Source organism: Eublepharis macularius, chromosome 4 (assembly GCF_028583425.1).
Source record: "Eublepharis macularius isolate TG4126 chromosome 4, MPM_Emac_v1.0, whole genome shotgun sequence".
In the NCBI taxonomy this organism is placed as follows: Eukaryota; Metazoa; Chordata; class Lepidosauria; order Squamata; family Eublepharidae; genus Eublepharis; species Eublepharis macularius.
This window is the reverse complement of record NC_072793.1, coordinates 114,323,600-114,339,692: the sequence shown is the minus strand read 5'-3', so window position 1 is coordinate 114,339,692 and position 16,093 is coordinate 114,323,600. Positions and strand designations below refer to the sequence as shown.

The following is a 16,093-nucleotide window of genomic DNA, read 5'->3' as shown; positions in this document are numbered from 1 at the left end:
GGGCATTAAGTTGTCCTGAAGGGCGGTATATAAATCGAATGTTGTTGTTATTCCTCTACCTATACCCAGTCCACAATGCTTACAATTCATCTACTTTTGAGCTCTGTAGGTCAGGTTGCAGCTACTACAGCCATCACTTAGGATTTTTCATGAGCTTAAGCAGCAGCCCATTGCACTTTTCATGGACATGTGTTGAGGACAGCATTGTCCTTTTATTGGAGTTGTTTTTGAACTGCTCATTGGCAGTGCTTAAGAATTTCTGTGTGTAAGGTGATAAGAGGTTGGTACACTGGGTTGGAGCTAGTGATAATTTCTGCTGATGAGATATTCCAGTGGAGCAGGACTTTCTTGCCGCTCTTGGCCCATTGCATCCTGAAATGTTCTCAAGGGATCCCCAGGAACAAGTCAGAAGTCTCTACTAGTGAAAGGAGAGAAATCAGGGGAAAAAGTCTCCCCCCCCCCTTCCGTTAGCAGAAATCTACCACTTGGTCTGATCTAGCTAATAAGGAGTTGCATTTTTTCAGGATTCAGTTAGATCTGATCTAAATATTACACTTGCTGGAAAACTCATTTCAGCTGGGGTGCTTTGTTTTTGCCCAGTGTTTTATTTAAACTGTAGTGCAACCTGTGCAAATAAATGTTTATTAATTAAAATATTTATACTCTATAACCCTGAATGACCAGTATAACCACTTAGAAGGTTATGGATCTCTTGCCTTCTAATTAAGCATGTATTTCTGCTTTGCACAGATAGTAGTATGTATGTATGTGATGAACCATCAACCAACTTATGGTGATCCCATTAAGGGATTTTCAAGGCAAGTGAGGAGCAATAGTGGTTTGCCATTGCTTTTCTCTGCAGAATCTTCCTTGGTGGTCTCTCATTCAAGTCCTGACTCAGTTTAGCTTCTGAGTTCTGATGAGATCAGGCTATACCATACCACCTTCCCACACCCACCCACAGATAGTAGTAGCCCAGTTTAAATAAGATGCTGGGCATGTGAAAAATTGTATGAGTTTGTTATTTTCTTCCCCAGTATCATGTTTAAATTAGATGTTAGTTCCAGTGAGGGAGCCGATCAGTTGATATTTCAAAACAGAGTCAGATGTCTATTGGAGGCATACATTTTTGTGGTATAGGCACCCTTTGGATCCAGTCCCATGTTTTGGAGCCTTCCAGGTTAGCTATCTGCCTTTTCTCTCTCCTTAACAGGTGAGTGTTGCAGTTGGCTGCGCTACTCGTGATAGAAACATTGTCTTTGCTAGTACCTTTGCCACATTTTTCACTAGAGCCTTTGATCAGATCCGTATGGCAGCCATTTCTGAAAGCAACATCAATCTCTGTGGATCTCACTGTGGTGTTTCCATTGGTAAGTGTCTTTAAACGTATTCACAAAATTACTTGAGTGCCAAACATAATGAAATGGTTTCTGTCTTTCTGTTCCTCTGTTGTTCTTTTAATTTTTCAAATCAGTGAGTATGTAGAGAGAGAATTGGATTTTTCTTACAACCCTTTTCCGAAATAAAAAACTCTTTCTAAGTTGCTATTTTCCCCAAGTGTAGTGGGGAAAAATTCATGTACCAAACAAGCATCTATATTTTTTTAAACGTGCTAGAGATCCAATGCAGGATCTAGTGACACATCTGGTACTCCAGATGTTGAAGCAACTTACATTTATAAGTATGTACTCAGTACTCTGATATGTGTGGTTAACATTTGCTTCTGTATAAATTTAGAAAACATAAAAAGCCTCTTAGATCTGTTTCAGTTTACTTGTCTGACTTGCAGAACTCTAATGAAAGTGATTTTAAAATGTTACATGAAACAATCCCTTTTTAAATTATTAGCATGATAGGCATATCTAATTTCACCTTATTGCATAGTTATATTTGTTGCAAACCTTTGGTATTTATTCTTCAAACATAATAATATCCTTTTTACATAGAAAACCAGGAGTATATGTTAGTGATTTTTGCAGAACGCTGTTCTGGTTTCAGCCAGCTATTGCACAGTTGATTGTGTGTGTAAAGTGCTGTTAAATCGCAGCCAACTTACGGTAACCCCAGAGGGTTTTCAAGGCAAGAAACAAACAGATGCAGTTTGCTATTGCCTGTCCCTGCGCAGCAATCTTAGACTTCCCTGGTGGTCCCCCATCAAAATACTAACCTGAGCAAGCCCTGCTTAGCTTCCCAGCTCTGACTAGCCTGAGCTATCCACTTAAGGTTTTATGTAACAACTAAGCCACACACAATATTTAAAGTTCAAAACCATCTTCCTAGAAAAAGAATGAGGCCTTTTTTCATATACCGAATGTAATTTCCCAATCTTTGGTAGTTTGTATGGTTTTTACAACTGCAGTGAAGGCTAAAAGAGCATTTTAGCAGCAGGATGCAGACTCAGTGGAGACTGCACAACTGGCACTATCAGAAGTTGTGTGTTTTCCTACATAGGTTGCCCTGGGTATTTTTCCTGCAGATATAATCTAGAATCAAGCGATGGAGAAAGATAATGCACAGTCACATATAGATTATGGCTCGAGAATTGATATTCTGCCAATAAATAGTTCAGACAACTCCTGTGTGGACTGGCTGGTCAGCTACTGTGTAAAAAACAAAATAAAGTTCTTGTGAAACATTTCATACGTGATGGGCCGCTTTTTTGCCACTTGGTAGCTTTCCTTGAGTGTATAATAATTGGCCTTGGGCAAGCACCCAAGTGGTAAACTCAGTTGTTCAAACTCCATATGTAACATGTTCTTCCTCTTCAAAGCTTGATGGTCTGCTGGGCCTTTAAGGCTACAAGATGGAAAATCTGGCACAGGGCTACTGTGTAGAAGTTCTTGAAATTGCAGGCGCGAGGAACTGAGCGATGCCATAGCAAGTAGTGTGTTTGGGCTTTCTCTTTGTTCTTTCAAGGTTCCTGCAGCTAGATACATGATCTTGAATTGAGAGAGCTTATTGATTGTTGCTGCTGCTTATCCCGAGATGCCAGGGCCATATATGCAAATTTTGTTTGGAGAGGGAGTTTCTGCTGCAGTTTCAAAAATACGTTTCTGAGCAGCAAGCCCTCATATGCCCCAGATCAAAAAAGCATTAAGCCTTTGTTTTTCAAGCCAATCCTAGAAAATAGTGCATTGACGTATATTCTGTCATGTTCTGGAAATTGTCATGTGCAGGATGCTTTCACTATACTGAAAGTCAACGCAGCAAAGCATAGTAGGACAAAAATGTATTTTGTTTATTAGTGTGAACACTTACATAACAGATGTCTGCATAAAATGACCTCCATTTTCAAACCTTTGGGGGCTTCATAGATCCTGAATAGTTTATCAGTGACATATGCAGTAAGCAGTGGTTTTGTATTTGCTTCAATAGTAAAAATCCTCAAAAATATTAGATTCAATCTGAGCTCTCTGCAGTGGAAGTTTCCTTTTTGACTTGAGGACTTAATGTGTTCATTGCAAACATAGACAAACAGCCTTGGCAAAGCCTGAACGGACTGGCTGCAATTCAGGAATTTTAATTGTGGATTTTGTTTTGCTGCTATAGTATTTCTGGTTCATCGCTCTGTCTCCTAGCTGTAGATTCTTAATTTGTTAAAAAAAGCATAATTTCCTGGCATATATTTTATAGTGTAATGTAATGTGCAATGATGCCTTATTTTAAGTGTATGTGGCTGCCACACATTATAGTACCTATTCTGTGACTGTTAACAAGTTTAGGCATGTGCTTTTATTTCTAAAGAATTCATGCAGCAATCAGGTTAACCAGCAGAGGCCTATTACTTCGTTCAGTTGGTAGGAGATCCAGGTTAAATCCTTACTATTTTGAGGAGCGTAATCTTAAGTAGATATGCTTGGTTTATGAGGCTTTTTGTTGATATTTTTAAATGTTTGTTTTTACATTGGTTTTAATTTCCTACAAGCAATCCTGAGCATCTCTGCTGAAGAGAGTAAGGTAGAAATTATTAAAATAAGTAATAAAAGATGCCAAGGCTGAGAAAAATCTCCAGTTTGTAAGCCTTGACTAGAGGTAGATTGATGGGGAAGGCAGCCTGGGTGGATGGGTTACTAGTCTGACTTGGTACAGTGCAATTCCATATGGACCTGGCATTGTAAAACGCACAATTAATCTGTGCTCTTCATAGGATTGACACACTGTTTTCTCACACTTTTTTGTCATTGGACTGCAAAGTATAAACATGTACTTGAGTGTGTGTGTATTTTTCCCCACCTACCTCCATTTATGTTTTTGTTCTTTTGCCTCTGTGCTCTTGTTTAGTTATTGTTTTACTGTTGCATTCTTCTTGATTTTTCTTTATAACCCTAGTTCTCTTTCTTTTTAGTTTCCTTCTGTCTTCTTTCTTTGCTATTTAGAGAGTTCCGAGTTTAACAAGAAGATGGTAGGTAGTCTTCCATGCCTGTGAGTGCCTTATTCTTTGTATTATACACTATTTGCTTTAAGTAATACTCTGAAGAGGCATCAGTTCAATTTTATATTGACATTTTCCTGACTTTGACTCTCTAGGTGAGGATGGACCTTCACAAATGGCTCTGGAAGATCTGGGCATGTTTCGTACCATTCCTAACGCAACCGTCTTCTATCCTAGTGATGCTGTAGCTACTGAAAAGGCAGTTGAACTGGCTGCAAATACTAAGGTCTGGAACTGTTTGCAAATAAATTAACTTCAAAAGATTTACAGTACTATCCTGGTTGGCTCTACTCAATGTACTTTCTCCCAGGAAAACGGTCTTAGGATCATACTGTTAAAATGATTATATTCCTTTTAGGGCCTTTCAGAACAGTGTGCAAAGAATCATTGTTCTAACTTCAGTTAAATTGATTGAACAGTATGTTAAACTTGCAGTTCAAATGATAGTCACTGAACATCTTAATGGGAATAGGGTCAGATCTGTGGATGACCATTGCAGTAACCGTGCTGAAGTTTAATTTTTCAAGGAACACTTTTGCCTGTTTCTGGGCATGGTCTACCTGTGCTCTTCCAACTTTGCCTCCTTATTTACAGTAGGCTGGATCTGTCATAACGGACAGCATTAAAAACCCACAAAACTTAGGAGCAAGGATTCCGAAATATCATGTACCTTAAGCTTTCTGTTTCTCCTTGAAGGCTGCATGACAAGTTTGGTGATCTCTCCTGCTCTTCTGTCTCCTTTCTCTTTTGTGCCTATTCCTCATAGCCCCTATTTCTCTTTTCCTGTCTGCTCTGCTTAGAAGGTTATTAATGACCTTTGTAGAAAGAACTATGAACTTGGATTTCCTTGAAGTATATGCAGATTTATTGTTGCAAGAATGAAATTTTCCGTTAAAGTTATGTTTACACTCCAAAACAATATTAAAATTCATGAGCCCGCTGATGCGGGGAGGGCGGAATATAAATGTAATAAATTTAAATTAAATTAAATTAAATGAATTGTCCAGTGGCAAATTATGTCAGTGAGTAAATTGGACAAAAATTCAATTGTAAAATAGTAATTCAGTGTAGTTAAAGAAAACTATGGTACACAAGTGTTTGGGTTGGATTACCAGTTTTTTTGCGTTCTGCCTCCTGTCCAGTCTAGATTTTCTCTATGCAAGTCTGATGAAACATAGCATAGTCTTTATGATGGTAAAAAGCGGCACTTTGCCCCTCTTTAACTTGCTCAGAACCCTGCAGAATCCAGCCCTTTGCTTTGCATATTTCTGAGACTGTGGCTGATAGGAGAAATGCACATTTGAAAGTTTTCTTCTAAAAGTTTGAAAGTTTTCTTTCATTGTTGGTCTTCAGTGCAGTCCCACATTGGGACTGCACAGGCGCAGGCCAGTTGCCAGGAAAGATTTAAAAGTTCTCAAGTAGTAGGGGATGCACCTCTGCAGCTACACGCATGTGTGGAGGCTTCCTACTGAATGTCGTGTTGATGGGCAGAGCGATCCCCCTTCCCTCAATTCCTTTCTTGCCGCCACTGAGAAAGGCTTTCTCTGTCACTCCTCTTCAAGTCCTCTTTCTCACACTCTTGGATTGTCCATTCATTGATGAATGATGTCTCAAAAGGCGCTATTCAAAAAGTGTTCACGATGCGACACGAAGATGCCGCACTCAGATGAGCACGAACTCTACCTACTGCTCTACTTAAGTGAGGGCTGCAATGCTGGAGATTGCCAGCATTGCTAGCATTTCACATCTAAAGCGAAACATGATCGCCAAGCAGGAGCTGAAAACGTGAGCTGACCAGACCCCCTCAAGAGTGGCCATCCCGGATCTGCAACAGAATTGACCATAGATTCCGAAGACTGCCCCACCTGCATACATCTCGGCTCTGAGCAAACACTCAAAGCCGAAGTCAGGTTCGAAGAAGCGCCGCTCCCCAGAACAGGGTGGACGTGCTACATCAGAACCACCAGTGAAGAAGGTGAAGGCTAAGACCAAACATGCAAAACATCCAGCCTTGACCCGTTCGCACTGCCATCGCCACTACTCTTCTACATCCACCCCATCTCATATTATAGAGGAGTAGATCCTGTGGCGCTGTTAACACCATCACCGCCCCTCACTCCAAAAAGTTCCAGCCTAGCTTCTCTCTAGAGCCGGGGCCAGTTCCAGTCACCGCACCTTCAGTCCTGACAAGTGAACCCTGCCTGAAACTGATCCACCAACATGGCACCACTTGGAGCTTGACACTGCTGAGTGTACCATCCTCGGTCTCACCATGGCCCCTAGGCACAACCTATCCCCAAGCTTCAGATTGGCAAGACTGCGTTTCCTGATTTCAAGCTGCTCCTCTTCTTTCCCCAGTTCTGACCCATCGAGTCTGAGCTAGTCAGTTCTTACAATGTCGACTCCAGCAACATCTTTTTTGACAGCTCAGGGGTTCCAAACTCAGTCATCACCCCATTCAACTATGACAAAGGTGAAGAGGTCAGTTCCTGCTCTGATGCCATCTCAGAACTAGCATTGGGTCCATCACCAGAAGAAATGGTCAGAGACACGATTTCCCCCTCACCCACTGAGGACTCCTGTTTATTTTCGGAACAAATGATCCAAATGGCTTGAGCTCCTGATCTCGACATCACCTCAGAGACTCCCAAGAGCAAGGTCCTCCAGGCACTGTATAGCAACACTCCTGCTTCCATGGAATTTCTAGCTGTAGAAGACCTTCTTGACATAGCACATGGTGTTTGGAAGAAACCAGCTTCATCCTCTGCCACGTCCAGGAAAATCAAGAACTGCTATTGTGACGGACAGGCCCTGTTTGAGTGACAGGTCCCGAATAGAATGTTGAGAGAGAGTGGCAGTGAAGAGCAGTTAAGACCATTTAGAATAGTTAGTTGGGAGTTTTGACAGTTAAGGGAGACTCTGAAAAAGAAAGTGGAGGGCTAGCAACCATGGAAGGCAGATGTGTTTAAAGAGTTCTCTGAGGAGGACTAGTTAATGAGGTATCTGGAACGTTTAACAATTTAAGGCTGTGCAGGAGGAAGATAAAATGTGCTTCAGTAAAGTTAATTTGTTCTGTTAACCATCTGAGTCCGGTTTGATAATTCCTGCCTATCTTATACGCCCTGAGAGGAACCAGCTCTCAGCCTGTCAGACTTAAGTGGCAGAGTTTGAGGAGGTGCTGATGCAACGAACTCACATTCTAGTTCCAATTTGTGTCTGTGAGCAGAACCACAAGTGACAAAAGGCACAGATTGGACACTTGTCAGCTTCCCTCAAGTTTTGATGGGAAATGTAGGCAGCTTGGCGGAATGTTGGACAAGTGACAGTTGAAAAGTCCATTGGACAGCAGTCAGAGAGCGAAGCTGCGAGACCAGGATGCCTACATTTCCCATCAAAACTTGAGGGAAGCTGACAAGTGTCCAATCTGTGCCTTTTGTCACTTGTGGTTCTGCACTGTGAGAGCTGAGGAGGATTCCATTCTGTCCAGAGAGTGAACCCGCTTCCAGCCTGAGTTCTAGCCTCATGAGGAGAGGTCTACAACACACCTACTGAGCCGGAGTGTAAGTGGTCCCTATTTCTATTCCCTGTAAGAAGGGTCCCTCGACCAGTGAATACTTCACAAGTGGTGACAGGAGCTGTGAGATCCCAAATCAGAACCGTCCTAAGCTAGCAGAATCATTCACAAGGGGTGGCATCGAAGGTTGTCAGCCAGATAAGGCTGGGGGATCCGTCACAGCTATAAACTGCAGCAAAAAGATTGTTTTTTTCTTTTCACCCAGCCACACCCCTCCTCCCTGGTGACAGAGGAGATATAGTCCAGGCACCACTATGGGTCCCACTCGTCTCTGGTGGAAAAGGAAGGAAGAAAATTGGATGCCCTGGGGAGGAAGATATATTCTTCCACTGCACTAGATTTTAGGATCACCAATTACCAGGCCATAATGGGTTTTTATAACTTGTTCCTATGGGATTGCCTCTCCAAGTATACCCAAGACCTGCCTGAAGACAGGAGAGCATTGATCAGGGCCCTCCAAGGTGAAGCTACAAGACTAGCTAAACAGCAAATGTCAGCAGGAAACATTCCACAGATTGTGCAGCCAGATCCATGGCCTCGGCCATCATCCTCAGATGACAGTCCTGGCTCCGCTCCACTGCCCTGTCACAGGAGAAAAGGAACAAAATTGAGGATTTCTCTTTTGAAGGTGCTTTCCTGTTTTCTGAACACACTGATGAGTCCTTGCAGCAGGTGAAAAAGAAGCAGCAGGTGGCCTGCTCACTCAGGGTGATCGCCCCTCAACAACAACAGCAGCAACAGCATTCTCAGAAGTACCAATACCAGCATCACCTACCATGCCAACAATGCTCTAGGTACTCCTAGACAACACAACCACCCTCTATTACTTGAACAAACAAGGGGGAACCACTTCACTGACTCTCTGCTCAGAGACATTGCAGTTGTGGCCCTGGGCTATACAACACAACGTCTCCCCACAAGCAATCCATATTGCAGGCAGAGTAAACAACAAAGCAGGGTGTTCAAGCCTCATCACAAGTGGTCCATCAATCCCACTTAACTCCTCTCCATCTTCTGGAGGTGGGGAACACCAGACATAGACCTATTCACAACTTCACATAATGCCAAGGCCAGAGCCTTTTGTTCCTTAGGGGGATCGGACCCATGGTCACTCGGGGATGCTTTCCAAACTCCCTGGGACTAGGGCCTTTTCTATGCCTTCCCACCCATCCCCCTAATACCCAGGGAATTGGGTAGAAGCAAACAATTCAGAACACCCTGCATCCTGGTCACCCCATTCTGACCACTCAGGGACTGGTTTCCAACCCTATGGGAAATGTCCACAGGCTCATACATGTACCTCCCAGAGGCCCCAGACCTCATCCACAGAGGTCGGATCCTATACCACAATGTGACCGTTCTCAAACTCACAGCATGGCTCCTACTTTCCTAGATGCCCTCTTCTCTAAGGAGATTACCGAACTCTTATTGAATGCCCGGAAGGTATCCACAAGATCATCAAATGTCGACACGTGGTCTCGCTTCTCATCTTGGGTAGCACACACTTGGTTTTCCCCCTTCTCCTGCCCAATATCACTTATTTTTTATTATCTGGTGTTGCTTCTTAAGAAGGGGCTCTCCGCATCTTCCATCAAGTTCCTCCTTGCTGCCATCTCAGCGTTCCATGAACCCATAGATGGCAAAACAGTGTTTTCACACCAGGCCTCTAAGCAATTCCTGAAGGATGCTCTTAACACCTTCCCACCTAGAATACCTCCGTTGCCTCAGTGGAGCCTCTCACTAGTACTGGGACAGCTTATGCTACCTCCATTTGAACCACTGGCCAACTGTGACCTTAACTTGCTCTTTTGGAAAGTAGCCCTCCTTGTAGCAGTTACCTCTATTAGGAGAGTTGATGAGCTTGCTGCATTATGCACTGATCTACCCTTTCTCCAATTCTACAATGAAAAAGTCATTCTATACCCCAGCCTAGAATTCCTCCCCAAAATTGTATCCAGGTATCATTTACAACAAAAGGTTGTTTTACCAGTCCTTTTCCCAAACCCTACCTCAGAAGCAGAACGCACATTACACAAGTTAAATGTGAAGAGGGCTTTATTGTATTATGTTAATAGAACAAAACCATTTAGGAGGTCCAAGGACCTATTCCTATGTTACTAAGGCCCACATAAGGAATTCCAGGTAGCTAATCAGTCGCTCTCCAGATGGATCGTGGCAGTCATCAGGCAAAGCTATTCCTTGGCCAAGGTTCCCTGCTCGGCAGCCATCAGAGCACACTCCACCAGAGTACAGTTTTCATCAGCTGTCTTCCTATGAGGGACTCCCCTACAGGACATCTGCCAAGCAGCCACCTGGTCATCAATGGACATATTTATACGCTATTACTCTATAGATGTGAATGCCAGAATGGATACAGCAATGGGGACAGCTGTCCTTCACTCACTGTTCTCCTAACCATCTCACACCCTCCTCCATTAGTGAGTAGCTTGCTATTCTCCCAGTGTAGGACTGCACTGAAGACCGACAACGAAAACAGTGTTCCACTCACCTGTAACTGTTGTTCATCTAGGTTTCATGCAGGCACACATTCCCTCCCTCCTTCCCCGCTGTGAAACTCTCAATTGAATTGTGGTGGCTTGGGAAGAACTGAGGGAAGGGGGATTGCTCTGCCCAGCAACATGACATTCGGCGGGAAGCCTCCATGCATGTGTGTGGCTGTGGAGAAGGGCCCCTACTACTTGAGAGTTTTTAAATTTTTCTGGCGGCTGGCCTGCACCTGCGCAGTCCCAATGTCTGCCTGCACAAAGATCTAGACGAACTACACAGGTAAGTACAACACTAGTTTTTTGTAGAGTCCTTTTGTGACTGTTGCCTTTCCACAAACTGAGCATTTTTATTGGTGGGGAGGGTTCAAATATGCAATTTCCCATCTACATTATAAACTGGTACTGTTCCAGGAGGACTAAACCGTGTGTTAGATGTGAAATTGTGTATTTTGCTGTTGAGATGCAAGTTGAATGGGGAAAAGTTTGATTTTGACGTTTGGTGTATAGTACAATTTCTCTTGCAATCTGTGTTGTGGTCTCTTTTTTGAAAACAGGGCATATGTTTCATAAGGACCAGTCGTCCAGAAAATGCTGTGATTTACAACAGCAATGAGGACTTCCACATTGGACAAGCCAAGGTGAGTACAGTCTAGAAAATCACTGAAATACTCTTGTGCAAGGTCATTGCCACTTGATGATTAAGCTCTCTTTAGCCCACCTTTAAAAAAAATCTAGTGGAACTATAACTGATTTGTCTTTAATGTTTGTTTTTCAGGTAGTATTCAAGAGCAAGGATGATCAGGTTACAGTTATTGGAGCAGGAGTGACTCTGCATGAGGCACTTGCTGCAGCTGAGCAACTGAAGAAAGGTGAATAGACTCTTAAATATACATACTGCTTTGAAAAATGTATAGAAGCTGTCATTTATGATAAAATTCTAGCACACTTAAGAGAACAAGAGTCCTAGCCAGGTGTAATCCAGTTGCTAAACTTTGTCTTGCAACTTCTCTAGCATGGGATCAAATCCAATTTCATCCTTAGAGGCCATATCTCCAATCTCCTGACCGTGATTGGGAGCAGGTTATGGACTTGTGTTCCTTCTTTTTCTCACGTCTTCTATCAGAGCTACCATGGTTAATGCTATGTGCGAACCCTCCTTAAACCCTGGTTTTGCATTATTATTGTAAAGGCAAATCTAGTTAATGGTAATCAGAGTTGGTTTTAATACAAATACACACACAAAGCAAGCTATGAATAGAAGGAGGAAATTCTCCTGGGAAAGGGAGGAAGAAGAAGCAAATGAACCAAAAACACTATCCTTAAAACCTGTTTATGGTTAGATGATGAGAAATGCTACATCTATACCTGGTCTTATCCCCTCAGTGTAAATTTATCTTGCCCTTTCTCAGAGGTCTCAGGGAAGCATACCTGATTCACCCTTACCCAATTTATGTTTACAATAACCCTGTGAGGTAGTTTAGGCTTGACAGATGGTGGTTGGCTCAAGGTGAGCTGATTCCTTACGGAATGAGGATTTGAACCTGGGTTTTCCAGATACTAATCAGACCTCCAACTACTATACTTACTGGCTCTCAGGCATTTATGAATTTTTTCCCCTGTGAAACAGTCTAAGCCTAAATTTAAACTTAAGATCGGCATCGCTAGATCAGATCAAAGGCCCACCTAGTTTAACATCCCATTTCACACAGGAATCAGCTGGTTGCTGTGCCCACAGCAGAGTATAAAAGCCTACCCCGACTATTTTCCTCTCGATATAAAGGTATATTGCCTCCAAACATGAAAATCCCAAGTCAGCCATCTATAAATCTGGCTGTTATCTTTTTAATGTCACCTAAGGTAGTGGTTGTTATCACATAACATTTCAGCAAATTAATTATAGTTATACATTGTGCGATGAAGTGTTTTCTTTTGGGCCTCCCTTAAGTTCTAATATTTTGGGAGAGGAAGAAAAAGTTCTCTGCCTCTCCAGTTTCTCCAGATTATGCATATTTTTATATATCTCTATCATGTCCTCTATCTCCCTGCCCCTACATATCTATTTTCCTAAATGGAAAACCCCAAACTCTTTAGTATATCCTCACAGGGGAGATATTCCAACCCCTTGATCATTCTGTGGTCTTTTTACTCTCTTTTCCAGCTCAGATGTTTTTTAGATGGGGCGAATGTGCATCTGCAGTAAAATTTCCATGTATACATGTGTGATTATTTATGTCTTACAAGGAAAGATCACCGGTCCTGAGCCATGGGAGTACACTATATATTATTTCTTTTCGCAGTAGTTCACTGAGTCCAGTTCATTTCACTAAGGGCATCATCATTCTAGAAGGATTTTAAGCTATGTATTTTACCTGGCATTAACTAATGTAACACTAGATGCTCTTTAATGGAATGAAAGAAATTCTGTCTTAAGAAATTTCACAGGATGATAGTCTAAAAAAATGATTACAAAATACAGTACTAAATACATAAATTACTGTTTGGATAAAGTAATGGATACCTCTGCTTTTAGCAGACTCAGCGATGGCCTTGTGATACCATGATGTTTAGATATTCTGTAGGCTAACTTCTTAAAACCAGATTCTTCCTTAGATTTCTTTTTATCACAGATTGTTATGCTGTTGTAACCAATTAAATGAGTGAGAGAATATTTCTGATAGAAATTTTAAAATGTTATTTATATTATTTATAGTGCACATTTCACACTAGGATTCAAGGTGGATTACACAGTGTGAATAAATACAGTCAGTTTCAAAGTCATTTCAATAAATGATGTATATACATGCAAATTTACAAAGACTTAACCAGCAGGAATCCAATATAGAGGTGAAGAAATGCTGAAACAGAGCATAAGCAAAGCTTAGACTGGCATATTGAACAACATAGTGTCTACCCAGTAGGATCATACTTACAGCAGTAGTAGTAAAGTCTGTAGTTCCTCCCTGTCCCTTTACTGAAGCATCTGTTTGAGACCACTTCCCTCTTGAATAATTAATTTTGCATAGTTTGCAGAAAACCAGGAGAGAGGGAGCTTTCCTAACTTTTTCAGTAGACTGTTCCATAAGGTAGGGGCCACGAGAGAGAATGCATGGGTACAGGCTGCAAATTGATACATGCAGAAGCTGCTGTGGCAGAACATAGGGAGTGAGGTAGTCCTGTAGATATGAAGCACCAAGGCTGTGGAGAGCTTTGTAGGGGATAGCCCATACCTTGAATTGAGTGCAATTACTGATAGGTAGTGACTGCAAAATGGGAGTTATATTCATGTTCTTCCTAGGTCCCGATAACAGCCAAACTGCAGCATTCTGCATCAACTGAGTTTCCAAGTTACGATTGCACAGAAGTCAGTGTTTTGTCTCCCTATACAAGCATAACATGCTTAGACATAGATAAGGTAGCAGATACCTAATTTTGATGTACTGTTTGATTTGTTAGAGCTGTTGAGAGCTTTGAGAAACTAGACAATGTTTATATTCCCACTTTTTTTATACTGATTATGATATAGTTCTTTGATATAGTGCTTTGAAATAATTGTTCAATCTTATCTCAGCAGATATGGAGACCCAGAGATTGTCATAACTTGCTGGGTTGTTTGCTAGTTTCTCCAACCCAGATTTTCATTATATTCTCATCATCTTTAGAACCAAATATTGAGATGTTTCCAAGAGGTTCACAAGGATACATTACATAATTTATATGAAAGGTTAAATGTATTAGGTTTTTCAAATGTGTGCTGTTTTCCTAACTTGCATTTTAATGAGCTGTGTGTCCTACTACATGACAAGCTTTCTATTCTCCCTCTCCAGAAAGAATCTCCATCAGAGTGGTTGACCCATTCACTATAAAACCTCTGGATAAAAAAACAATACTTGACAATGCAAGAGCAACCAAAGGCAGAATTATCACTGTGGAAGACCATTATTATGAAGGTAAACTAACAAACAAAGCAAGATATTTTCATATGAACATAGCCAGGAGTTGGGGAAGACTTGGGGACATCCAAGTACAACTTGGTTATGGGACTTTGTTAATGAAAACAAGAATATAAGAGCCACCATGGATCTGATCAATGGTTTATTAAGTCTAGCATCTTGTTTCCAACACTGGGATGTTAGATGCTAAAAGGGAACCCACAAGCAGGGTTTAAAGAAAAAAGTCCCCATTCTGCTTCAGGTTCAGTTTGGCTGTCATGGCTAATAGTCCAATGACAAGCAGGAAACCCATCAGAACTTGCAGAGGGCATCTCCTATTTTCCTTCCCCCACTGTTTCCTGTTTCTATTCCTTGAAAACTCCCATAACCTCTCTCCTTTCTTTGCTTCCTTCTCTCCTTCCCACCCACCAACCACTCTACCTTTTATCATCTCCCCCAACTTCAGCTATATTTATTTACTACTTCATTTATACCTCAACTTTTTCCGCAATGGAGACCCAAAGCAGCTTACATTATTCTCCTCCATTTTATTCTCATAACATACCCTGTGAAGTAGGTTAGGATTAGTGTGCTCTGTTGGCCCCAGATCTCCCAGCAAGTTTCCATGGCAGTGTGGGGATTTTGAACCTTGTAGTCTGAAGCTCTGACACTACACCACACCCTGTGTTTGTATGGTGGCTGCTCTTGAACAGTAGTGAACAATAGGGCCTGGACTAGTTATGGAAGTCATGTGGTAGCAAGTTGCTCGGTGGTTACTGCCAGGATTGGCCTTTGTAAGTCCTTCCTCGGACTCCAAAACAGCCCTGGAAGGGCCCTGGCTTTTTCTGACAAAACTAAGGCTTTAACATTTGTAGCATTGTTGTGGTTGCCTACAGTGGTCACAGAGGGCATTCATTTCAGAAACCTACAAGGCATTGCTTCTATTATTTGGTGGGGGGGGGGGTTCACTACTCTGTGTGTGTGTGTGTGTGTGTGTGTGTGTGTGTGTGTGTTCGTGTTCGTGTTCGTGTTCCCCACATATCTGGCTGGTCTGTTCATGGTCTCAGTCTCCGGATTTAAGTATCCACAGATAGGGCCATGTTGAGAATTGGATATATTGATAAATCTGTTCTCCATAAATCTGTCCAACCACCTATCCTACTTTAGTGGATGGAGCTGTCCATCAGCAATTTAAAAAAACACCAAAAACACAAAAAATACAACAAATTGTAAATTTGGAAGCATAATACACTATGTGTATCTCCCTCTACATACACATAGGATAAATTGTTAGGGCATTGTATCTTCTATGACAACTCCTATGTCCTGAGACCCTGTGTGACCTCCTGACACACTGCCACCCATCACAAGCTCCTTTCACTGGTTCTTGGCTACACAGGCCGTTCAGAACAGTAACAGTTCACCACCCATCTAGTCTATTTATTAGGTAGACAGCCCTGACCCTAATAAACATAGGGGCCTTTCTCTCCTCTTCCCAGAAACTTCACCAGACTGGGCAGCCAGTTCCTTATATTTATCCTCCTCACCCATCTAATGTCCAGGGCCTTTTGGAGTAGGAAACTCAGTAGTCGTTTCTGTTTTACACTGCCTCTATGAAATTCATTTGAGAGAGAGAGAGAGAGAGATTGTG

The 16,093-nt window shown here is 42.0% G+C and overlaps 1 protein-coding gene across 1 annotated transcript in view; it reads left to right on the top strand.

Annotated features, from left to right (window-relative positions):
* Positions 1-16,093, top strand: part of TKT (transketolase) — a 49,998-nt gene that overhangs the window by 28,587 nt on the left and 5,318 nt on the right. Inside the window, exons 9-13 of the mRNA XM_054978792.1 lie at positions 1,214-1,370; positions 4,528-4,658; positions 11,068-11,151; positions 11,289-11,382; positions 14,338-14,460. Coding sequence (XP_054834767.1) covers positions 1,214-1,370; positions 4,528-4,658; positions 11,068-11,151; positions 11,289-11,382; positions 14,338-14,460 — 589 coding nt within the window. The remainder of the gene's footprint in view (positions 1-1,213; positions 1,371-4,527; positions 4,659-11,067; positions 11,152-11,288; positions 11,383-14,337; positions 14,461-16,093) is intronic.